Consider the following 25,931-nt stretch of genomic DNA (forward strand, 5'->3'; position numbering starts at 1 on the left):
TACCTTTTTAGTGAGGGATTCAATTAAAGTTTTAAGCTCAGGATTAGATTTAACCTTAAATATACTGGCAGCCTTAACTGTTGAAGAAGAACTAGCGGAGCGGGGGATATCGTTACTACCCCCCAGTTATTATTACGCTTTGTTTGATCTTCTAAGGAAACTACCCCCATTCATTATATCAAGAACCTCTTTATGTTGGTGTAAAAGCCCCTTGAAAAAGGCATGAACTAACGTGTCTTTCGCAAGGTTATGATGTGGACGCTCTATAAGAAGATCAGTGAAATGATTCCAGGCCTTTGAAAAGGATTCATGAGGATTTTGGCAGAAGAAATGAATCTTGTAAAACATTTCATCTGTCTTCAATGGTGGGTAAAACTGTTCCATAAACAATTGAACAAGTTTGGCCCATGAGTCCACAGAATTAGGTGCTTGGGCAGTTAACCAAGACGTTGCCTTATTGGCTAAGGTGAAAAGAAACACCCTCAGTTTAATTTGTTCCGTGCTTACCGTAGGATGATAAAATGTGGTAAGAACTTGTTCAATCCTACACATATCCTGATAAGGCTTCTCATGGTCTAACCCATGAAAAACTGGTAACAAATTAAATATATTCGGGGGATTTAGAAATCCCCTATTAGGTCTGCAAGAACGATGCAAGACTTAGGGCTATCGTTTAGGGCTTTGTAAAAATCAGAGAGAGGAGTCTTTGTTTCTTCAGCCATTGTTGCAGGTGTAGTGTTTGGAATTCTAGATAGGCTTGTGTGTTGACGTTTACGATAAAACACGTTAGTCGGTTTTTTCTTACCGGACCTTAATCTCATGCAAGGCTAAGTCCAATATTAAAGAAACACAAACAACAGTCAAAACAATCATGATATTCTAGAATTAAAAATTCCTCTGACAGAAGAGGCGAGGAGTGGAAGGAGTACCTGAATGTCTCCTTGCTACGCGTTTGAATAGCGTCTTGTATACGCAATTTTAGTGCATTCAAGAAGATAGCAACACTGAATAACTTGAACAATTGAAAGTTTGAACTAACCTGTGAAATCAGGCTTATTCAGAAGAGGGCGTGGGGTGCACTTGGAATTAGCCTAATAAGGGCGGGGAGTGCGCTCTTGCCTGACTCAAAGTCCAGGCGCTTGAGGGCGAGGCGCGCTCTTGCCTTAGACGATGTCCAAGCAGTTGAGGGTGGGGCGCGCTCGGATTTAGCCTAAACAAGGCGCGTGGCGCGCTTAAGGTATTATTGCGAAAAAAAATTAGTTTTTGAACCAAACAAACACAGTTATAACCAAACAAGGGTGGGTGGGTTTAATAGGATTTTGGTAGGATTAACACTACTAAAGGAAATGAAGCTAAACAAAACTAAGATGGCAGTGGTGCTATTTGATAAATGTAAAAAGTTTATTTTTACTCCTATTTAACTAATTAAAATTAAACAGAAGTAAAGTATACAAATTTATGCTATTAATCAAAGTTTTACTCTCGTTATTGTTCAATATGTGGAGTAGAGAATTTGTTCTACTCCTAGCTCGTTTAGATGTGAAAATTCCTAGTTTATGTAATTCTAACAAAATCGATGAGAGTAATGAAATGAAAATATACTAATGTGGTAATTGAATACTAATAGAAATGATATAATTTATACTACGACAATTCAATACTAAGATGTGAATATCGAGAAGAAATTAGGGGGATTTAATTTCACTTTGAATTCAACTTAATAAACTAGCATAGATTTGTTGTAATCCTAATCTTTATGTTTTCATATAGAGATTGGGTCTTTCTAATCCCTAATTATTCATGGCAATCTCTACCAACTAATAATTAGTATGTGAGGCAATTTAAACCCATTCTCATGACGAATTAACTACCTTCTAGAGTAGAATAGATTATTACAACTACTTCTACACTAACACAATCAAGTTTTCATCGAAGCTTCCTAAAACCCCTCTAATGGAGGTTTTAGCTTTGATTTATCAAACTATTATTACTAAATGAATAAGAAGAAGACATCTTTGAAGAAATGTAAAGTTACTTTATTAATCTAATAAAAAAGAGTCTAATGATTCAAAACTATATTAAAAACTAAGTACTGACTAATTAATTAAGTCTAATTTATATTATGAATCTAATCTAGGAGCAATTAAGAGTTTGGCCTTCGTCCTCTTTATATATAAGAGGCTAGGTCTACAAATTCGTGCATGGGCTTTGGAGCCATGTTTTGGGCCATAAAATCGAGCCCAAAACTTGATTACTTCGTTCCAAAAAGGATTTCTTTATTGAAAATTACTGCAATAGCCTTTTTGTCCACTTGTACTCCTCTGATTAGGTCAAGGCTTAGACCATTAGAAAGCTCTTTCCGATTTGGTCGTTTTGACATATGGTAGGCCTAATTTCGAGGTCTAAGTCCAAAGATACGGCCTTCGGAAGTTCTACTGACTTTTATGCGCTATTTCTGCCCGTGTTGACTTTGACTTTTCAACTTTGATCGGGCTTTAAAAAGGTTTTTTCTCCTTGAATCGTGGCCTTTAATCATAGAACTTCTTAGCAACCAACCTTTGCTCTTTTATCTCACAAAAGAGACATATTTCTTTACATATTCGACTCCAATGCCTGAAATACATAAAAGCACATAAATAACACTAACTTTTATTTATTAATCACATAATTAGTCTGAAAGTAATATTGTTAAGGGGTTAAAACTACAGTTTTGGGCTCTTATCATGTAGGTCATTGGGAAATCTCCCAAGAATTCTGCTAGTGCTTGACCTTTCTCTGAGATTCGTGGGACATAGATAATGTCATACTCTGACAGTTGCACAGACCATTTAGCTAACCTCCTTGACCTGTTCGGCCTTTGCAGAACTGATCATAACTGGTATTCTGTGATTACCCGAATAGTGTGGGACTGGAAGTACGGTCGTAACTTCTCTGCTGCAAAAACAAGGGCTAAAGCGACTCTTTCTAGTTTAGGATATCTTGTTTATGCTGGTAGAAACGTTTAACTCAAGAAATATACAAGTTTTTTAACCTTCTTTTCATCCACAGAACTAATACCGTAGTAAGATGAATAGAGACAAAGACCCAAAACTTCTTCCTAAATTGGTTTGAAAAGGATTGGTGGTGCTCCCAGGTATGTTTTGAGTTGATCGAATGCTTTTTGGCATTATTCTGTCCATGAAAATGAGCTATTCTTTTGCAGTAATTGAAATAGAGGTTTGCACTTATTTGAACTCTTGGAGATGAACCTGTTCAGAGTTGCTAGCCTACCTGTAACTTTTTGAACCTCTTTCATATTTTTAGGTGAAGGCATTTCTATGAGTTCCCGGATTTGATCTGGGTTTGCCTCGATTCCTCACTTAGTAACCATATACCCTAAAAACTTCCTTGATGAGACAGCGAAAGCACATTTCGCAGGGTTGAGTTTCATGCGATACTCTCGGAGAACGTCAAATGCACATTTTAAGTGGGAGAGATGATCTCTCCGTTTCAGGCACTTGATCAAGAGATCGTCTACATACACCTCCATAATGTCACCTATCAATCTTTCAAATATTTTGTTCACCAAACGCTGGTACGTGGCTCCCATATTTTTCAGTCCGACCGGCATGTCCTGATAACAGTACAGGCCATCCTCGGTTGTGAAGCTTGGATGCTTGTGGCCTTCCTCATGCAATAGAATCTGGTTGTAGCCAGATGACCCATCTGTGAAAGATAACAGTTCATGTCCAGCCGTTGCATCTACCAGTTTGTCAATCTACGGTAGATGGTAATTGTCTTTTTGACATGCGCGGTTTAGATCTGTGAAGTCGATTGATAACTGTAAAATGAATAGTTTACCTACGAAATGAACGATGAATTCAAAACGTAAGTAAACTAAAACTGCTGGTTTTATCTCAATTATCAAAGCTTCTACTCTCGATGCGAATTGCACTAAGTGGAGTAGGAAGTTCGTTCCACTCCTAGTTCCCTAGCATGGATTGTTTTCTAAGTCTAAGAGATCATTTTTAAGTCTAATGAGAGCTTTACGAAATGTTATGCTAACAAGACGCATTAATTTAAATAACAAGATATAATAAATAACAAGATAAAATATAAACTAAAGTTAATCTACGAAAGCTACGGAAATACGATTGTTTGAATCTAGATAAAGAAATTAGAGGGGAATTGAATCCACCTCGAATCCAACTTAACGACCTAGCGTAGAATGTTGTATCTCAATTCTCACGTTCTTACGGCGAGAATTTCGAGTTCTAATCCCTAGTGTTCATGGCATTCCTACCGGGTACTAACTAGCATGTGAGGTCGTCCACCCATTCTCATGGCGAAACACGACCTTCTAGAGTGGAATAGATTCTACAACCAATTCTATACTAACCACTAAGTTTTCATCAAGGCTTCATCAACCCCTCTAATGGAGGTTTTAGCCTTGAGTCATCAAACTAACATTTCCCATTGAATCTAAACTAAACATAATGTAAGAAATTGAGATTTACTTAATTAAACAATAATGAATCTAATTTAATGGCTGGAATGAAATAAGAACAAGAATTGAAATTAGATCTAGAATGGAAATGACCAAATTCGAAATTGACAAACTAACTATTTTATTTATCTAATCAATCAAGAACAATGATTCAAAGATTTAATCTAAAACAGGAATTGAAATGGAACTAAAACTTAATTAATTAATAAAACTAGATCTAGAATTCTATATATTAATTTAGGTCTAACTAGCTACCATTAACTATCTACCATTAACAAGGAGCTAAGCTTTTGTTTTTATACATCCAGATCCAAAAATCGTGCATGGGCTTGGAGCCATGTTTTGGGCCAGAGAATCAGGCCCAAAACTCAATTCTTTCAGTCCAAAAAGGCCTCTTCAGCTGCCGTTGGCTTCAGCAGACTTTTCGTCCACTTCTACTCTGATTGGGTCAAGGCTTGGTCCATTGGAAAGCTCTTTCCGAGACGGTCGTTTTGACATAAGGTAGGCCCAATTCCAAGGTCTGAGTCCAAAGATATGGTCTTCGGAAGTTCTGTTGTCTTTGTGCTCAAGCTTTTTACTTTGCGTGGACCTTGACTTTTCATCTTTTGACCAGGCTTTACAAAGGCTTTGTCTTCTTGAATCTTGGCCTTTAATCACCGAACTCCTTAGTAACCAACCATTGCTCCTTTATCTAATCAAAGTGGCACATTCCTACACATAATTGACTTTGAAGCCTGAAATACATAAAAACACGTAATCAGTATTAACTCTTACTTATTACTCACATAATTGGTCTAAAAGTATGACTGCTAAGGGGTTAAAACTACAGTTTTGGGCTCTTATCATCGATACATATTCTCCATGACCCATTCTTCTTACGTACTAGGACAATATTAGAAATTCAGGTGGGGAAATTGATCTCCCAGACAAAATTAGCTACCTTTAGTTTTTCAACTTCGGCTTTTATCTCTTTGGATCTGTCAGCACCTATCCTTCTCGGTTTCTGCTTGACCACTACTGCATCACTACGGACATTGAGCCGGTGGCATGCCATGTAGGGGTCAATTTCTGGCATATTTCTTTGAATGACTAAGCAAACACATCTTTGTGTTCTTGAAGGAAATATATTAGAGCCTGACGCTTTTCAGAACTCGACAAGGTGCCGATGAAAGTGGTTTTTGGCGAGATGCCTCCCACAATTTCCACTTCCTCTAACGGCTCCAGTAAGGGGGGATCCTCCCTTTCCCTTGGGACCAGGTCCGGGAGAAGTGGATCCAACTTAATTGCTATTTGGCGGGTTGCCCCACCTCTATTGGTTCAAAAGGGAGTGGGGACTGCTTCGTCATCAGTGTATAGCATGCTTTGGCAGCCACCTAATCCCCTCTGATTGTCTTAATTATCCCGTTATATGGGAACTTCAGACATTGGTGGTAGGTGCTGGGAACAGCTCAGAGTCTGTGCAGCCAGGTCTTGCCTAAGATCATGTGATAGAGTGTGTTAGCTTTTACAACAACAAAATTTATGATGAGAGTTACCTGACCAGTAGAAACGGGTAGTTGGATCTCCCCAACTGTTAGAGCTTTGTCCCCGCTGAATCCATATAGGTTGGAGTTGGTGGCGACCATCTCAGAATCTGGAATCTGCAGCTTTTTGAATTCGTCATAGTATAACACATCTGCTGAATTGCCTAGATCAACTAGTATGCAATGCAAATCATAATCTCCAAAAGGAAGTGTCAGAATAAGTGCATCCTCATGTGAGCTCTGGATGCTACAACAATTAGCCTCAGTGAAGAGGATAAGCGGATCTTTGTGGGGTGCCGTGTTGACCTGTGTACCCGTAGTCTGTTCACTGTTCATGATCCTTATTTGCTTGGCGATACACATCTGATATCACGCACCCTTTTCAGTGATCTACCCACTTCGTTTGCTTGCCTTTCTGGAAATCATATTTATCTGGAGGCGACCATTTAGCGGTCCAGTTCCTGGGGGATCCTGAACTAACGTGCTGATCTCCTCAAGCTGTACTGCATTCGCTTGTTCGTGTGCTACAAACTGCTTCAAATACCCTCTTTCAATTAGATCCTGTAGTTCATTTTTCAGAGTCCTGCAGGCTCTGGTGCTGTGACCTTTACTCTTATAGAGCTTGCAGTAGGTCCTTTGGTCTCTGGTACCCAAGGAGTCTGGCTTAAGCGGAGCTGGCCATTTGAGGTAACTCTGATTCTTGATCGAGTCCAGAACCTCATCTGGCATTTTGCTTAAAGGGGTGAAGTTTCTATCCATCGAGGGAAGAGCTTCTTCAGCTCCTTCCACACGTGGCTTCTTTTGTGGTTTTCCATCTGCACTACTGGCTACATCTGCACTACTCTTATGGAACTTGCAGTAGGTCCTTTGGTCTCTGGTACCCAGGGAGCTTGGCTTAAGTGAAGTTGGCCATTTGAGGTAACCCTGATTCTTGATCGAGTTTAGAACCTCATCTGGCATTTTTCTTAAAGGGGCGAAGTTTCTGTCCATCGAGGGAAGAACTTCTTTAGCTCCTTCCACACGTGGCTTCTTCTGTGGTTTTCCATCTGCACTACTGGCTATATTCTGGTATTGTCCTCTGGGCATTCGTCCCTTTGATGGGGATTTAGCCCTTTGGCGGCCACGATGACAGTCTCTCTTCGGTTTTTGAGGGGAAGAGTTCCCTTCTTGAGGGGACACAGGAACTGTCCGATTAGCCTTTTTTGCTTCCTGACGTCTATTAAGGACATCCTCCTCCCACCCCGCATAAGTCTCAACCCTGTCTAGGAGTTACTCTAAATCACAGGGTGGTTTCCTGGAGAGGGATCCGAATAAGGCATTGTTTTAATCCAACCCTTGTTTGAAAGCTATTATGGCAGTCTGTTCGTCGCAAGACTCTATCTGGACTGAAATTTCCATGAATCGTTGCATGTAGGACCTCAATGCTTCTCCGTCCTTTTTCTTGATGTAAAATAATGCATCAATCCGCTTTGGTTGGTACTTGTTGCATGAGTACTTGTCTATGAAGGTCCTAAACATTTCTTCTGAGGACCTAATCTACCACTCAGGTAACTTGTGGTACCACTGGAGTGTAGATCCAGACAGGGAAGCTTTGAACTCTTGACACATGACATGGTCATACCTTTCATATTGTCCCATAGTTGCTCGATATCTGAACACGTGATCCACCGGATCTGACTTGCCATTGAAGACACTAAACTTTATTTGCCGGTAATCGCAGGGGTAAGGCTTTCTCATTATTCAAGATGCAAAAGGAGATCTACCTGCCCCCATTATGGCGGATTAAACAAGGGAGTCTTGTATTTTTCTCCCCTTGCTTGTCATCCGGTGCATCTGATGGACCAGGTCATTCTTCTCAATTTCGCATGCAGTTTCTTTGGTAGAATGCTTCTTGATCTGAGCTCTTTTCCTGTGTCGAGGGTTGACATCACGATCCTAGTTAGTTGACTCTAGTTCAGATGTTGTATCTGAGTCCTCATCTGAGTTGCTGTATTCCGATTCAGATGTCTCGCGTCTAGCTGGACCCCCATGCCTTGGGCTCCTTGCACGAACTCCTTCTGGAAGGTCATCATCATTGAGATTGATGGGTGGCTCCTTCCCTGTGTCAGATTGATACAAATGCCTTATCAACTGTACTTCTCGTTCAAGATTGATTCTTTGTTGTTCCAGAGCCTATACTGCTTGGCTTGCCTGAACAGACTCTGGGTTGGTGAGGACAACATTATCACCATCTTGACGCTCCTCTTGAAAGGCGTTCACGGGGCTGACCGGACCTCGCCGGTCCATCGGTCTTTGGTCATAGATCTTTGGTGGGGATTATCCGCATCGTGGTGATCGACATTCTCCCCCCCTCCCTTAGGTATCTCGTGCTCTTCTTCTCTCACAGTGATGCTGCGCGTGGTTGCGCCACCTTTTGTTTTCTTTGGTCCTGCCATCACAATGGTAAGAGTTTTTAAACTAAATCAGTCGTTTAGAACGAATGTTTACCTGCTTTCGTCCCCACAGATGGTGCCAAAAGATGTAGGGTAGTTTTCGAGTATCCCCTGATCTTCCTCTGTGCCATGTGATCTAGAAGCTTTTACTGAGTAGAGAAGGGATGAGATGATTGTGAGTTCAGGGCTGAACTGCCTGGTGGCTGCCGACGTATCTCCTTGTTTATTTAGGAGAATGAAACCCTATTTTGCGTAGTTCCTAGGAGCGAATCCCTATGGTTTATATAGGAAGGGTTACGAGAGTCCTAGGGTTAGGACTGTCCTCACCGCTTGTGAGATCCCTTCCATCTTTGGACTCTGCCTTCCTATTATGATTCCTCTCCTTATGGAAGTTTGAATCTGGACCATATCTTCTGAGAGGTAAGTTTCCATGTTGATCATAATGCCCCATCATGTATGGGAAGATTATATCTAAAAGGTAACTCCTAAGATATGTCATCACAAATCCTTCCTTATCATCAGAGATCGCCATCTTCAGTTTCCTTCTATTAAGGAACTGTCTATATCAGTTCCTAACGACGTGGAAAACTGTTATACTTAGAGGCGGTCCACCACGTGCCTAGCACATGTCCACTAAACACTCGTGCTAAGCAAGATATCACATATTCACAGAACTGATCCGATGGTCCTTGTCTCATTCTGGACATTTATAGTCTTAGGTTATTTCCCATACACGTGTCATCTATTCAATGATGGGAAATCCCCCTTACAATCACCATCACCATCACTATCACCATCCTCCTCTTCATCTTCCCCTTCACTATCACCACCATATACATTCTCCATCATATTTACATCCACATCCACATCTTTATCTAAATTTATATCCTCATCTAAATCTACATCCTCATCTATATCCAAATCTACATCCTCATCTACAATAGGAGCCCTTTTTTCTTTCCCTAGCCGACCCTTTATTCTTTTATTTTTCCCTACTACCTCTAAATCACCTACACCTACATTACTCAGATAAGGATCATCCGCTTTTCGCTCCCCTCTACGAATGGATGCTAAGGTTCCCCTTTCTTTTTTTTTCTCAAGCGGGTTACCCAAACTACTACTCTCGCCACTAATTAATTTCTTAGCACCTGTGAAGATGCCTTTTGCTACATTCTTCACATTCTTTGATCGAGGACCCATTATTGCTACAAAAAAAATAGTAATAAATAACAAGTATTAGTAATCAAAAGTTTCAATCTAATAATATGAAAACAAGCTTTATCGACAAAATGAAAATGAAAATGAAAACGAAAACAAAATGACATTGAGCAATGACTATCGAAACACAATATCGAGCAACGAAACACAATCTATAATGTCAAATTAGTATAGCAAATTACAAGCAACAATGCAGCACAAAGATGACAACATTTCACCTACACTCTATACTAACTTAATACAATTTATGTACATTTCATACAAACTTTACAATATTCTTCATTTAACCAACAATCCAATACAGAGAACTACCATGGGAGCTGCAACTGCGATGGAGAAACTGCTGCACTATGCTTCAGGGTTTCACTTTCACATCGACTTTTAGAGAAGCCAATTTCTCGGCAGATGCAATTGCAAAAGCTGGAGTGGCTCTGCAGCCTAATGGAAAGCTAATCTATGAGGGCAAACCACCATGGCTAATACACTGGGAGTTACCTTTTCAACAATATTTTAGATTCTAATTTTTGTACAACTCAAAATCATGTAATATGGTTTTGGATACACTGAGCTTGATCATGGTGGGACTTTTTAGTCCTTACCACACAATTTTGTAACTTTTCCTGTCTTTAATATATTTTCTAATTACCAAGCAAAAAAAAAAAAAAAAAAAAAACTCAAACAAAACTGCTACTAATACATAAAACAAACTCAATCCTTTATTGCAGTTTTAATATACCAAAAAATCATATCATCTCAACTATTTACTATATACAAACCCAAATTTCTATCCATTATAAATACAGACTATGGAAACAGTTTCAACATCCACACTATCTAACATCTTTTGTCCACAATTTACACACATTGCACATTGAAAGAAAATACTCACTTACTGAAGTGTCGACCAGAAGGAGAGAAATGCTACCCGAGAGCTCGAGTGAAATGGCTTCAACCAGACGTACTTCCAATTTGTTCTATTTTAGAACGAAATAAGTTAATTCTTAAGTTACCTCGTTATTGTATTCCTATTTTGACCGAACAAGAAAATTGGTTTGCTAAAGCATGAAAATGGTTTGGACAAGAAAATTTGTGTAAGCAAGAAAAGAAAAAGTTTGGACAAGAGAAATTGGTTTGGAGAGAGTTGAGAGAATAACGGTTTGATGGAGAAGAGATGGGTTTGATTTGGGGGTGTTCGAATTTAGTTTAGTTTAGTTTTGCACCTAAAGTTGAGTTTATGTTGCATATCGCACGCACAGGGTGTTAAAATAGAGTTTGGGCCTAAAGCCCACAATTCGAATGTTAAACCCATTCCCAATTTGTTCTCTTGTTCTTTTCTTTCTTCTTTCTCTAGGCTTCTCTATCAACTTCTGACAAATTTAAATGGCTTTAATAACAAAACCAAACTTCCAACAACCTAAAATTACAGAACTTGCAAATCCACTACAGAAAATGAAGAAAAAAATAAAAAACGATTGAGAGTAAAAAACCATCAACTAGGAAATCAACACCTATAAAAGCAGTGGATAGAGAGATGAGAAAAAATGAGGAAAATTTGAATTTTCAGTCAATGGGGAGGGGGAGAAAAAAGCAATGCCCAGTAGAGAAGGTCATTATGGATTTTTAAGCTTGGGCATTTGAGTTTTTACAAATTTTGATGGAGTTTTTTGAGTATTTACGAACGAATTTTGATGAATCTCTTGCTCTTAAAATTTATGGATTTTCCATGTAGTATGTAATTTCATTTTTATTTCTCATAGTTTACTTAGAGGTTGGATTATTTAGAGGAATGTCCATATTGAGTAGTTTTATGTGTGCTTTGGTTACTGTGGAAGTTGAAATCAACATTTCATAAATAAAAACACAACACGCCCCAAGTCCGATAGCTATTAAAAGGTTTACATCATTAACAAATGGTACTTACCATAAAACTTTCTAAAGGAGAAACAAAAGAGGTTCAAAGATAATACCTAGGGACCTTAACCCGCCTTATGGTACTCTTACATCAGAACCCTCCAATTGGTTTGTGTAACACACATGTTCTAGATACTAAATAGCATACTCCATCTAAAAACTAATACACGATATCCAACCTACAACATTACAATTAACATGTCGAAAGTAACATCTAAAGAAATGAAAAGTTTCCATCAGAAAACTAAGCTACTTGGTTGTTGCAGTCCCAGATTACCTACAACTCTATCCAACATAGTAGTCTCATTGATTGGTTGACCTTGTTCATTGACTTCTATGTCATCAGTGCTGTCTTCATTTTTTTTATAAAAGTTTAGAGGTTATGGCCGACCTCAACTTTTATTAAGATAATCTCTGAAGTACATAGTTTCGTTCCTGTCTTCTTCTACAATAGAGTGTAACTTAAAGTCCAGAGGAGGGGATAAGGAAATAACTTGATCAACTGATGATCTATACAACTTTGAAAAGTAATCAACTGCTTGATTACCCTCTCTATACACATGCTTAAAAATACAATCCACAAAAGAACTTTTAAGGGATATTATCTGGGCCACTATAATGGAGCAATACCATGGACTTCGAGCAAGGCCATTAATGATGTTAATAGCACCTAGAGAGTCAGAATTTATTTTCATTTTTTCTATACTTAAGAATTGGGCTTGTTTAAGGCCCACTGCAATAGGAAAGAGTTCTTGGAAGATGATAGAAGGCTTTGAAGAACTTCCCACAAATCCCATAAGGACATTCCCCTGGGAGTCTCTGATAGTACCTCCATACCTATTACCTGATTGCTGCACTGATCTATCTGTGTTGAGCATATAATAATCTTCATCTGGGCTCCTCCATGTGCAACCGATTTGCTCGTGAATAGTGTAGTTAAGTTCTAGTCCCAGTCTAGCAGCCAGAGCTCGATTCGCTGGTGAGTCATTCACCTCTGACAAGTTTCGGTGAAGATAGATCTTCATATAGGACATGATCTTAAAACTGAGCTGTTGTTCCGTGAGCTTCAGGTTTTTTTTCTTCTATTTCTTTCGCACCAGAGCTTATGCACCGTGGCTCCAACAAAAGATTTGTATATCTCCACAACTGAAGAAGTATGCCTACAAATCCTAAAGATGTTGTACCATTCTTCCGAGGAGTTCTTTACAATACTAGAAATACCAATATTGCTTTTGACCATTTCCCAAACTTTTTTAGAGTACTGACAGTCGAAGAAAAGATGTTTGGAGTGCTCTATAGAAGAATTGCATAAGCTACACAGAGGATGATGCAAAACTTTCTTCTAGATCAATCTATCTTGAGTGGGCAGACAGTTAGCAAGAAGTTGCCATAGAGTGAAGGAGTGTTTAGGAATGGACACCCCATACAACTCTGTACCATTTAACCTTAGCACGAACTCTCTTAAGGACTGCATAGGCAGACTTAAGCGAGAAATTACCAGAGCTACTTGGAGACCAAACAACCTCATCTTTATCTAGATATCTATTCACTTATGTATCCATAATTGATTTCTTGATGTTACCATCCGGAAGGGTGATAGTTAAAGAAGACCATTCTCCATGCTCTAGAATATCACTAACATTTGTATCATCTTGAAGGTTAATGAGATTTCTTGCTTCAGGCAATTCCCATAAAGGAGTGGTAGAACACCAGGGATCATGCCAGAAAAGAGTCTCTGAACCCTTAGCAGTGACATACTTGATATATCTTCTTGCTGTGCTTCTCTGTTTGAGTATCCCCCTCCATACTCAATAGCAACTTGAGGGAATTTTCATAGTCCAGAAGTGGTGCTTCTTAATCTGCTTGCTCCATGTCCAATCAACCCATAGAGACTCCTCTTTACTAGCAATTCTATATACAAGTCCACAATATGCAGCCCTGTTCCAAGTTCTAGCATCTGTCATGCCTAGTCCTCTTTGTTCTTTAGAATACCTCAAGGTTTCATGACTTGCATGGTGCATTTTGGATGTCATGTTAGGCCCAGACCAGAGAAAACGATTGCATATCTTATAAACCTTGTCAAGAACCGTTTTTGGGAGCACAAAGGTTTTAGACCAATAAACTTGGAAGGAGGATAGCACCGACTGAATGAGTTCTAATCTTCCTGCTCTTGACAAACTTATATTCTTCCAGTTTGAGATTCTAGAAGTCAATTTTTCCACCAAGGGAAGACAATCCTTTATACCTAGTCTTGATGAGGTGGGAGGAAGACCAAGATAGACAATAGGTGGAGAAATGAGAGAAATACCCATGACATTTGCTAGATCCAATCCTGCTTCTTTAGACATACACCCAGCTAGAAGAGTAGATTTGGCCGGGTTGATATTCAGTCCTGTAGCTTCAGAGAATTTCAAAAGAATATCTTTAATAGCCAGAATTGAATCCATATCACCTTTGCAAAAAAGGAGTGCATCATCCGCAAAAAACAAATGAGAAATTCCCATTTTCTTGCATTTGGAGTGAGGTTTAATCTGTCCTGTAGAAAGAGCGTGATTTAAAAGTCCCGAGAGAATTTCCATCACTAGAACAAAGAGGTAAGGGGAGATAGGATCACCCTGCCTCAGCCCTTTTTCTCCTTCAAAGTAGCCTTCAGCTGTGCCATTAATAATGATGGAGTAAGATGGAGAGCAAAATCACATTTTGAGCCAGTCTATAAAGAGAGGTGGAAACTCATATCTCTGCAGAATCAAAACCATAGAGTGCCAGTGGACTGAATCAAAAGTTTTTTTAATATCTATCTTGATGGCACAATTCGTAGTGTTCCTTGAATATTCCCTTAGAAGTTCATGAGCAAGAATAAGGTTGTCTTGAATATTCTTGCTTGGTACAAAGGCAGATTGGGCCCCAGAGATCAAAAGAGAGATGCAATCCTTCATCCTACTTGTAGGCTTTCCTTTGTGTCTCTCTCGTTTTCTTGTATGTTAGCATGTCTATTTTTTATGTTGTTTTCTTTTTTCTTTTGAAACCCCCGAAAATAGCAAAAGAGGGTTCAGTTGTAACCAAACAGTCTCCACGACATTCAAGCATAAAATTCCTTAAGCAATAAAGAGAATTCGAAAGCAATATGTATAAATCTCATTATATTTACAAATAAGGAAACCAATGCCTTAGATCATCTAAAAAAAAATAGGTACAACAAGTTCCAAATACTCCCACATTAATATATAGAGTTTCAGCCCTAGTGATGCACAGTGAATCTATAAGTCAAAATTGCTCAAAAACTATCTTAAGATTCATTTCAGTTCCAAACAAAACCACCATCTAAAAGTATGCTACAAACATTATATAAAACACTCAAGAAAAGTTTAAGAAACTCTTTGTTCATTACTAGACATATTTCCCAAAACTGGTTCATGCACATAGAAGGATAACACGGTAGATTTTCTAGCCAACTTGTCAATGTGCTAGTTTTTCCTACATTTATCCAAATTAGACGTGACTTGATTATTTATAAACTAGGATATGTAAACTTATTTTTTTGTGTAGAACTCGAAGTCTCAATGTCAACCTAAATAGGAGTAAAAATAGCTCAAACTTAATAAAAATTCTAATTTTTAGCAAACTAGTATCTGATACTATAAAAACGATTACCTTGAAATAAGATTAATTGGAAGTAAAATAGGTAACCAACAAACACACATACCCATAGTAACGATCATTGATATTTTGCTGAGATAACTCCCCAGTAATGGGCATTTCATGCTGATAAGGGCATTCAACACCTCTTGTGCATTCCCCTCGAACATAGAAACTTTACACATGTGCTCTATTTCTTTTGTAATATGGTGTTGTCCTTTGAAGTTTCAATATAGTGTCATTTGGGCGCGCTTTACCGAATGAGGATTCATAGTTAATGCCAACTCTAGCCTGTAAAATAATCATTTGAATTAATAAGCTCCAAAAGAAAATGAAAACCTGTGGAGTGAACCATTTACAATGACACTGTCACATATTTATTAATAACACTAGTCATTAAACAATATGTAAAACAAATGAGTCAACATATAATGTCTAGCTCATTTAAGAGAAAAACCAAATTGAAACACCATAACAAGAGTAAACATAGTTTGACCAACTAAGCATTGATTTGGCATACTGCATAAGGATCTAAAACTAAGGACATGAAGTTGATGAGAGACTAACTTGAAACTCTTTTTAAGAAAATAAATAAATAAAATGCCAGCTTTCAAAGCTAAGGAGTTCAAAATCCAAAACCTAAATTGTGTGATGAGTGACTGTCAACAAAGAACCATTGTAGCTAGCTGTAGTTCCATTTTAGGAACTCATGAAAGTAAATACCATAATTTCCAATTCAGTAATGGCCTCATCCTACCAAGAACCAAACCTCCAATTACATTCCACGGGCCTCATAATGCAATGAGGCTAATTGGACTCGAAAGTAGACTTCCAAATCTTACTCTTTCATGTTTTGATAAAAATCTAGTTTAAACTCTAACTAAACAAAATTGAGCTCGAAATCAGACCAGTGCTATGCTTTCTTAAAATTCTAGCAAGTCTACAATAGTGAAACTACGACTCGAAAATTAATACAGAGTAACTAGTCGCCTAGTACTTTTTCTACCAACTAATATGAATAACTAAAACACGTAATCCATGAGCCGACCTACAGGTTGTCCCATAACCATAACTAGAAACACTCAAAGAATACTAGTAGCTCGTACTATAGATATTGATTTGCATTACATTCTTTAATACAACAACCTAGTACCCTATATGATTATTATCAAACAGGTCAAGGTAGTCTCTATTACTAGATTAGTCATATGTTAAAGAATATTTGGTGTCTACGAGAAACAATTGAAACGGCAAACAAATCAACTATATATCATTAGTTTAGCCTTAGTTTAATGTATCAAAATAAATGGATGTCATAGTTACCATATGCTCCAAGAAGTGATGATATAAAAAAATTTGTATAGCTTACACTATTCATTTAACATTCAATTTCAGCACACAAAAATCCAAGATTCGCAAGAACCGAACTCTACCTAATACTTCTCAAAACTCCATTTCATAAATCTATATATCAATGAACTTGAACTCCTGAAGGTCAAATAATCTAAAATATAATTGGAACTACAAGAATCCTTTTAACCTCAAATTCTATGGTTCGATGAGAATGTAAGAATACAAGAAACATGATAATAACAAAGTCAGATTACTTACCTAAAATAGAAAATTCCCATCTCCTATAATAGAAAATTCCATCAAAAAGAATTTCGAACTCCCCGTTTTATGCTTTCTTCTCTTTTTCTTTTTAGTCCTAGCTTTCTTCAACAATACTTTTAAGGGAGCCTACTTTTAAATCAACTTCACATAAATCCAAAGCACAATTATCTTAAACTGTCAAACCAAACATAAACCAAGACTTGGAAGTATGTATAATTTATGAGATGTATTTAAAGTAGTTTTTAGAAAACTTTCAAATATTATTCAATTTAAAACCATTATATGGGTATGGTCTTTACAAAACATGAAAGTTGTAGATACGTGTGTATACTATAAACAGGCATTAGATAATGGGATTAAGCATCGTTATTTCAAGGTAAAAACGATTACTTTGAAATAAGATTAATTGGAAGTAAAACAGGTAAACAATAAACACACATACCCATAGTAACGATCCTTGATATTTTGCTGAGATAACTCCCCAGTAATGGGCATTTCAAGCCAATAAGGGCATTCAATACCTCTTGTGCATTCCCTTCGAACATAGAAACTGCACACATATAGTGTCATTTGGGCACGCTTTACTGAATGAGGATTCGTAGTCAATGCCAGCAGTAGCCTGCAATCATGTTCCTCTGCAAAGTACTCCCTTGGAATGGAATCATTGGAATTGATAGCAAGTGATGTGTCTCGTACCGATACTGGTCATCCATACTCCATATCCAAGAGGCAAACTTGGCACACATTTTTAAGCTTACAACACCTCTGACAAATCTTCATTTTTTTGTACCTTGCATCGCGACCTGGTCTCCACTTAAACACTGTGAATGGCGGTGTACAGATTTTGCACTCCTTGTCAAAATTCACCTTTGTTTGCATGAGGTAGACTTGGAATACAAACAAAGATTAGTAATTTCTAAAAATGAATATGTTAGATATCTAACTCTATATAAGCAAAGAAGGGGTGGGAATTTGGAACACATGATTTTCACTCATTTTTTTACTTCGCAAAGTCAATAGGAGAAATAAGTTTGTTAAATATAGCTATAAGCTTCTCTTGATCCATAGAAAACTTAAGTTTCGCTTCCAACAACAACTCAAAATGAAAAGGATAAAACATAAAGAAAGTCCACATCTCTCCTTCACTACATGTCAATATGCAATTTGGGACCTCCACCTCTCCCTTACTACATGTCGATGTCCACATCTCTCCCTCACTACTAGACTCTTGTCTCTCTCAAGAATTCCATTCCACAGTTTTATAGCATTAACAATTGATGAACTGTATTGAGAGTTTTGACTCTATGAAAACTCAATATACCAATATAGAACTCAAGGTCAGGTCTCCGCCCTTCGTACGACACTGTTCTATGTGAAACCAATGAAATACCAAGTGCCAACAAACCAGACAGAGGCCAAAAGAGAAATTATTTGATACAAGAAGTTGGATATTTTTGTCAGGTGCAGAGCAATTCATCAACGTAATTCTCAAACTAAAAGCCATAGAAAAGTTGATATGTGAAATCTATAATTCGGAATTATGAAATATGGTTAGTTGATACCAGTCTTACTCCCGACTTTTTGGCTTCTAAGTTTGCAATTACCAAACCTACTTCTGCTTTCAGCAAGTTCTAAATGAAGCTAAAAACGATGCTTAATCTACAGTTTACATATATGACTAGACATAACTTTACATATATGCAAGTGATTATATGACTAGACATAACTTTAAATGCACTTGGCAGTAATTACATGCCAATCACTCATATACATCTATAATCCAACAACCACCAAACCCTTATCTCCGTAGTTATGCAGCAGGAAAACAAGTCTTCCAACTAGGTAGCATAGTTTTGTAAAAAATTCAGTTTACATATAATTAAGAGTCAATTAACACCACATGGTTCTCTTGCGACAATAATTTAGGGTTTTTTGGTCCTTGTTTCAATCAACACAAGTTCACTATTTCTAAATTAATTTTAATTTTAATAATAATAAAAAAATCAACACATTGTTTTCTTCTTTAACAACAAACAATTAAAGAGCTTCTTACCAAGTCAGCAAGCAACTCTAGCTAGTATTGCTATTACACCCTCCACTAAAATAGATTAGGAATTCAAGAAATGATTGTGTTACCTGAGAGAGAGAGAGAGAGAGAGAGAGAGAGAGAGAGAGAGAGAGAGACTTTTTAGTAGTTGGTGGAGATAAAATTAGGGCTTATCTTATCTTAGATCATTGAAAGAGCGAGAGCATTTGTTGTTTTAGGGCTTTGTTCCTTGTTTCGGTTATTGGGGTTTAGGGTTCTTGTAGAGAAAGAAAAAGAAAGGGTTTTAGAGGCAAACAATATTTTACCTACTGCAGTCAATCAAAGCCCAAAACTAATACAAAAGCCAGTGTATGAGTGGTATGAGTGGCCAGATGTAAGAATCCATTGTACCTACTGAACTAACCCATAGTCAGAGTCAAAGCTGAAGTAGTGAAGTCATAATAAGTGGGTAGTAGGTAGTGGGGAGTGGCCTCATTGGCCTCATAAGTGGGGAGTGGCCTCATTGGCCTCATAAGTGGGGATTAACCTCATAATTAGTGCTCTGATTTACCAAGATCACAAGCCATATAATTTAGTGAAATTACATCAATTATGAGATTTCGAAATCAAGTGACATATTTCATGAAATTCCATTGTTGATGTCCTTGTGGAAAATACACGTATTTTATAATAGCAACCAGGTCTTGCAACGCTTAAAGACGGAAAGCAAATCATTACAGCAATTCTGTAACAGCAGCCATGTACTTTATTTGCTTTCGTACTTAAGCTCATTCAAGAGCCACATTGATCGATTGTCACATGTTATAAATGACGAGGGAACTAACAGAAGAAGGGGAGGAGATCATCTCGACTCTCCATCTTCTCCACTCTTCAAGAGTATTCCCCACGATCAATCTCCATTTTCTATTCAAAGGGACAATCAAGAGGAACTACAGCAAACTTGATTCCAGTTTACTGAGAACTGGATACGTAGGCAGCTCGTACATAACACGAGCTCAGTCAAGTCAACACTAAACCTCCATCTTCCCCAATTCCCTAGAGTTGTAAGGTCGTGACTAATACAGATCTTTACAGACATAATCACTCAATTGAAAAGAAAATAATAAGTTCATTGAGTCACACTTAAATTACTTACAAGGATGCTAAAGTATGTTCACTAGACTGATAAAAACTTATAAGCACTTACTACTTCAAGGCTCCTACTTCAATAGTTAGTTGTTCTAATTGAAAATTTAATTTAGGCTCCTCTTAATTTAATTTTAAAGATGCTAAATACCAAAAATACATAAAGACTTTTTTTGGAACAAATGATTAAGAAGTTATTATAAGCAGTAGGTTTTGAATCTCAAAAACAATGAACACCAAATAAGTGTGAAAGAAATACACGCATCGCGTGTACTGGGAGCATAGTGAGAAATTCATAATACGGCAAAAATTTGATACGGAAAATATTCAAATAAAATTCGATCTTCGATTAGAATTTGTGTTTTTATGAGATGATTTAGTGTTGACAGGTGTGTTTTGTTAGGGATCGACGACCTAACCCGTTTTGGGTTTGTCTATGAACTAAAAACAGGTTAGAGATAACATGATTATGTTTTAGTGTTGAATTTGGTTTGGTGTTTTGCAACGTGCACATGATTAAGGTACTTGAATGAATCACGTTTGAGCGTGTGTACAATTTAAATATCATATACACACAAAAGACCGAACAATAGCAGACTTATAGTGAAAATACTATAAATTCGTGAATAATTTGCAAATTCGCATTATTCGCCGAATTGCAAACCATGGAATCAATGCGGGAGTTAATTATTCAAGAATTAATGATTCCTTGCCGAATTAACGAATAATTCCGTATCATTGAAAAATACGAACTTTTTAAATGTTTTCCAAATTAAACGATAAATTCGCCCAATTTGCAAATTATTCACAAATTATTAGCCGAATTACTAACTATGGCTGGGAGACCAGTAGCAATAACAAAAGTGAATTAACACATTAATTAGTAATTATAGTGGCCTTTTATAAGGAGAACGAATCCATGAATTTGGTTTAGTGTTGGGGCCTATGCATGGGCTCAGTCAACTTTCTTCTTCGCGCCTTACTTTCTCTTTGTTCTGCCCTGTTTAACACTACTGTACATTATGTTTTGGTAATGATTACTCCCTCAGCAAATAAGGACGACATCAGCAATATGGATCAATCTGCTCTTGTCGTTATAATAACCACTTCTCTCCAGCACTCTCATCTATTTCTCTATCCAATCTCAAGCTCTCATTACAAACTAAGAGAAAGAAACAAGGGCTGGTTTTTAAGAGAGAAACCACTCTAACATTTTCAAGGTCTTCATAGTTCCTAAGCAAACATGGTTCTTACAAGGAAAGGTAATTAAGGAGACCATGTTTTAATTTGGTTGTGGTTACCTTTATGCAAATTTGCTTTACTTGCTGACTAAACTACTAATGCCTGAACACTAAGTGAAAATGATTAGTGCTGTGAGGACCACAATGTTAATGTTATTAATGTGAATAATCGTAAAACTTAGTGCTCACTTTACATGGTTTGTGTTCATGGTTGTTTATATCTCTGAATATAACATATGTTACAACATACTACTATTAAAAGGTTAAAAAACCACCTGAGTTGCATATTCTTATGGCTTAATATTCTTATTCTTATTCTTAACTTGGATCAGATTTGCATATGTCATATGTTGTTGTATATTAGTATTAAATCACCTCAAATTACATATTTGTTACTAAGTTGAAATCACTAATAGTTACATAGTCTGTACAACCTCTTTGATTATTGGCATGTTGTCCACACATGTTTGACAACTAGAAGACTTGGTGTGTTTGTGTCTAGTTTGCTACTTGGAACATTATGTTGAGCACATAATTGTAATGGTGAAAGCAATTCGCTTGGACTAATAAAAATTATTTTAGAACTAGAATACTTGGTGTGCTTGTGTTTAGCCAGCTTCTTTGATACTTGTGTTGAACACATATGTTTTGATATTCATATATTATATTGGTAGCTACTTTATATGGACATGTTTTCTACTGCAGCTGTACAACACCACCGAGTACCTAGAGTACCTAGTAATAACTACAACATTTATGAACGGGTGAATTTGTTGCAAGTGGAGTTGGAGCTTCTGAAATTGGATGTGAATTTTATGAAATGGGCTTTTGAACTGGCGCTAGCTGAACTGAAGGAAAGTGTTACAACACTAACTAGGCTGTTTTCTGAATGGAAGAAACCCATCATGAAAGAGGTGGGTGAAGGCATTGAGACAATCGATGCCGAGACCTACAAAAGAGATGTCTTTAAGACACCTCCCCTTGTGAGAAGATGCAATCTCTTCCCTTCACCGGACACTCCATTTGCAAAGAGGAAGATAATAAAAGAGGTAATTGTGTGAGTTCCCTATGTATTTTTACCTTAATAGCACCTTATGATTATAATTTATTCGCTTTCTAGATTGAATCGGACAATGAGCAAGAAGATTATCCATTTAAAGATATGGAGGTAGAGTGGGTACAACCTCACGTAATGCTAACACGGGAGGAAGCAACTGTATTCCGCTCTATATATTCTCCTTTTGGAAAAGCCGGGTAAACGGTCTTGGCTTTTGTACATTCTTTATTTCAGTAGAACTTTATCCAACCCATACTGAATTACTTTTCTTTGGTGTAAGGACTTTATTGTGGACTTCAACCGATGGTTGGAGAATAGATCCACATTTAAATGCTTACTTGGAAACTGCAGAGTATCTAGCTTTGTATGTTATGATCTTTTAATCGTTGTGATGTGCTGAAATTAGAAACTACTAATGTCTTTTGGGATTACAAAATAGTTTACCTTGCTATTTGTTATATTTGGTGTAGATTGTCTTTGCTTGGTGTGCGTACCTGAACGCAGAGCAAAATAGCATGCCTAGGAACAACAATAGGCACTATTACTATCTAATGCTAATGGGTGCGAGTAAGGTATGAAGCGTTAGGATGTTTTGTGCTATAATAAAAGGCTAACATAATTTTATTCATATGATGTACCTTTTTAGTATCCAATGTTAGTTTTTTGTAGGACAAAATCAATAATGAGGTGTAGCTAACTTCAGCGGCTTCTGCAATTCACTTGGACAATGATATCTACGAATATCGAAGGGTAAGATAATTCTACAATGACTCATGGTTTTATAAGGTAGTTCCCAACTTTGGTAGAAAGTGCAACCTTGAACTACTTTTGATTGTGGTTGTGTAGTGGTTTGTGCCCATCGTCGACGGTAATCAATGGTGGCTATATGTCTTTGATCCTAGTGCTCGCAAAGTTGTGATATTGGACTCTCTTGCAAGTAGTGCATCCAACATTTATGGAGGGATGGAGTCGATGAAGTCTATAGTTTGTTTTGTTTTGTTTACTTTTGTGGTCATTTGAGAATATACAGTCCACGCTTGATGTTTTCAAACTATAACTGACTTTTGTGTTTTCTTAGGTTACCAAAATGCACTTCACTTTGTCTATTATTGGAGATGAATATGCCAAAAAGTGTGCTGTGAAAGATTGGGTTATCGAGAAATGTCAAGATGTACCACAACAACACAATGGGTATATAACTTATCTTATGGCCATCTTATAGTTTCAAATTTTAGTTTAGTGCAATCTTATGGGAGAGTAGAGTAACTAGGGATCTTTATCTCTATAGCTTTGACTGTGGGGTGTTCATGATGAAATTCATGGAGCTTTGGGACGGGGAAAAGTTGGTAAATTGGTTTGAACAAGTAACTATCTCACACATTCTAGTATATTTCTCATTGTCGAATTACTTATCTATAGTTTGGTTACCTTACATCTTCATTTTGACTAACCACGCGGATTTGTATATGAACTTGTAGAGGATATGCCTTATTTCTGACAACATATTGTTGTCTCAATGGTAATTTCGAAACTAAACAAACTGCGCCCATAGATGATATGGAGAACGTATGCTTCAAGAAGTTTGCACAAATGTTTTGCTGCCTCGATAGTTTGGAGACGTTGAAACTTGAAGACTTAAGCTTTTTGTAATTAGCCTTAACACAACAATGAAATATTCTGTAAGTGCAAGAGAGTAAAACTTACCCACTTATGTTTTGCGGATGACCTTCTGCTATTCTGTAATGGGTATGATTCTTCAATTACAGCCATTAAAGGTGCATTAGACTGCTTCTCTTCTCTCACGGGACTAAAACTCAATCACATGAAGTCTACTCTCCTCACTGGAAGTATGAGCCCTGCAGGAAGTGTTGAGTTAGCTGATATACTTGGTATTAGCTTGATTTCTCCTCCAGTTTCTTACTTGGGTCTTCCCCTGACAGCAAAGAGAATAGGAGTTATGAATTTCCTTCCTTTAGTCGAGAGGATTACAGGTCGAATTTCTAACTGGAAAAATAGATGTCTATCTTATGCAGGAAGACTGCTACTTATCCAGTCAGTTTTGTCCTCATTCCATACATACTGAGCAAAAACTTTCATCTTGCCAGAAGGAGTGCTGAAGAAAGTTTCAAAGATATGTAACAGGTTCTTATGGGCTGGTCCGGAGATGAAAGCTAAGATGCACAAAGCAAGTCATGCTGTAATGAGATACAATAAACACCAAGGGGGGCTTAATATCATAGATACTAAAGTGTGGAACATTGCAGCTTATTGTGGCCTTATTTTCAAGGTTGCCAGTAAAGAGGAGAGTTTGTGGACAAAGTGGGTGAGAGCTTATCGTTTAAGAGGACAATTCTTCTGGACTATGAATATACCGACTGACTGCTTTTGGGTGTGGAGAAATGTCCTACACTATAGAGAGAAAGCACTCAAGTTCACAAAGCATCTTATTGCAAATGGGAGGGAAACCAGTATATGGCATGATCCATGGCTTCCATCAGGTCTTCTTCTCAAAAACTCTAAAGCACTGGCCTGGTTAAGCCTCCCAAAAGACGCACCAGTTAGTAAGCTTATTCATGGTGGCAGATGGAATGAGATAGTGCACAGTCTACCAGAGGGTGATCTAAAGGAGCAGATTTTGCAATGTGAGATAAATACTCATTTGGGGGAGGATAAAGTGGTTTGGACGGCTTCCACAACTGGTAGGTATTCCACAAAGTCAGCATACATAGTATTGAAAAATATGAAAGAAAAAGTGGAGTAGAGCAAACTAGTTTGGGGAAAGCTTGCTATTCCCAAACACTCGTTCATAGCTTGGCAACTGTTTGCAGGATGTCTAGCGACTCAGGATAGGCTGAGACACAGGAAAATTCTCAATTCCTCAAAGTGTATTTTATGCAATGCTCAAGGTGAGAATTCAAAGCACTTGTTCTTCAATTGCGATTACACAAAAGAGGTGTGGTCGAGAATAAAGGCAGCAATGAGGCTTAAGGAGATGGTGAAAGAGTCAACTATGGAATGGAATTTCATCATGGGGATAACAAGGAAAAACTCTATAGAGATAGAGATTATTAGGGCGATGACATGTGCGGCTATTTATGGGATTTGGAATTAAAGAAACAGTCGAAAATGCAAGAAAGTGGCTTACATAGCTCAAGTCATCTGCCGGGACATTTTGAGGAAGATGCAAGTTTACTTCCAGCGAATCTTGAAGGAGGAAGTAGATAGTCCAGGAATAAATGACATGCTGTCTCACATAGGAGTTTCAGTCAGATTCAAGCAGAGGACACAGATAGTGTGCAGATGGACAAAACCTATGGAGGGAATCATGAAGATTAATTTTGATGGGTCCATGACAGCTACTAATGCTAGCTTTGGAGGGTGTATACGAGATAAGGAAGGTCATGTTGCTGCCATCTTTCAAGGTTGAGGGGGGATTAAATCAGTTTTGTATCAAGAGCTGAAAGGCATTGAGATAGGCCTTAAAGTGGCAGTTCTAATAGACTTCAAGAAAGTGATTATCGAATCTAACTCCAAGAGAGCTATTCAAGTGCTTCTAGGACAGGAGGAGAGCCCGTGGTATTGTCTCAATTTAGTAGCTGCCAGTAAGGGGCTTGGGAATAGCTTCGAAGTTCTTCAGTATA

At 37.6% G+C, this 25,931-nt stretch overlaps 1 protein-coding gene across 1 annotated transcript; it reads left to right on the top strand.

Annotated features, from left to right (window-relative positions):
- Positions 1-24,112: 24,112 nt before the first annotated feature.
- LOC147524906 (uncharacterized) lies at positions 24,113-25,402 on the top strand. The gene is made up of 3 exons (XM_086577132.1): positions 24,113-24,281; positions 24,396-24,989; positions 25,119-25,402. Exons 1-3 carry the CDS (start codon positions 24,113-24,115, stop codon positions 25,400-25,402), a joined length of 1,047 nt encoding a protein of 348 aa, XP_086433258.1.
- The last annotated feature ends 529 nt before the right edge of the window (positions 25,403-25,931 follow it).

This window comes from Coptis chinensis, chromosome 1 (assembly GCF_015680905.1).
Source record: "Coptis chinensis isolate HL-2020 chromosome 1, ASM1568090v1, whole genome shotgun sequence".
NCBI lineage: Eukaryota > Viridiplantae > Streptophyta > Magnoliopsida > Ranunculales > Ranunculaceae > Coptis > Coptis chinensis.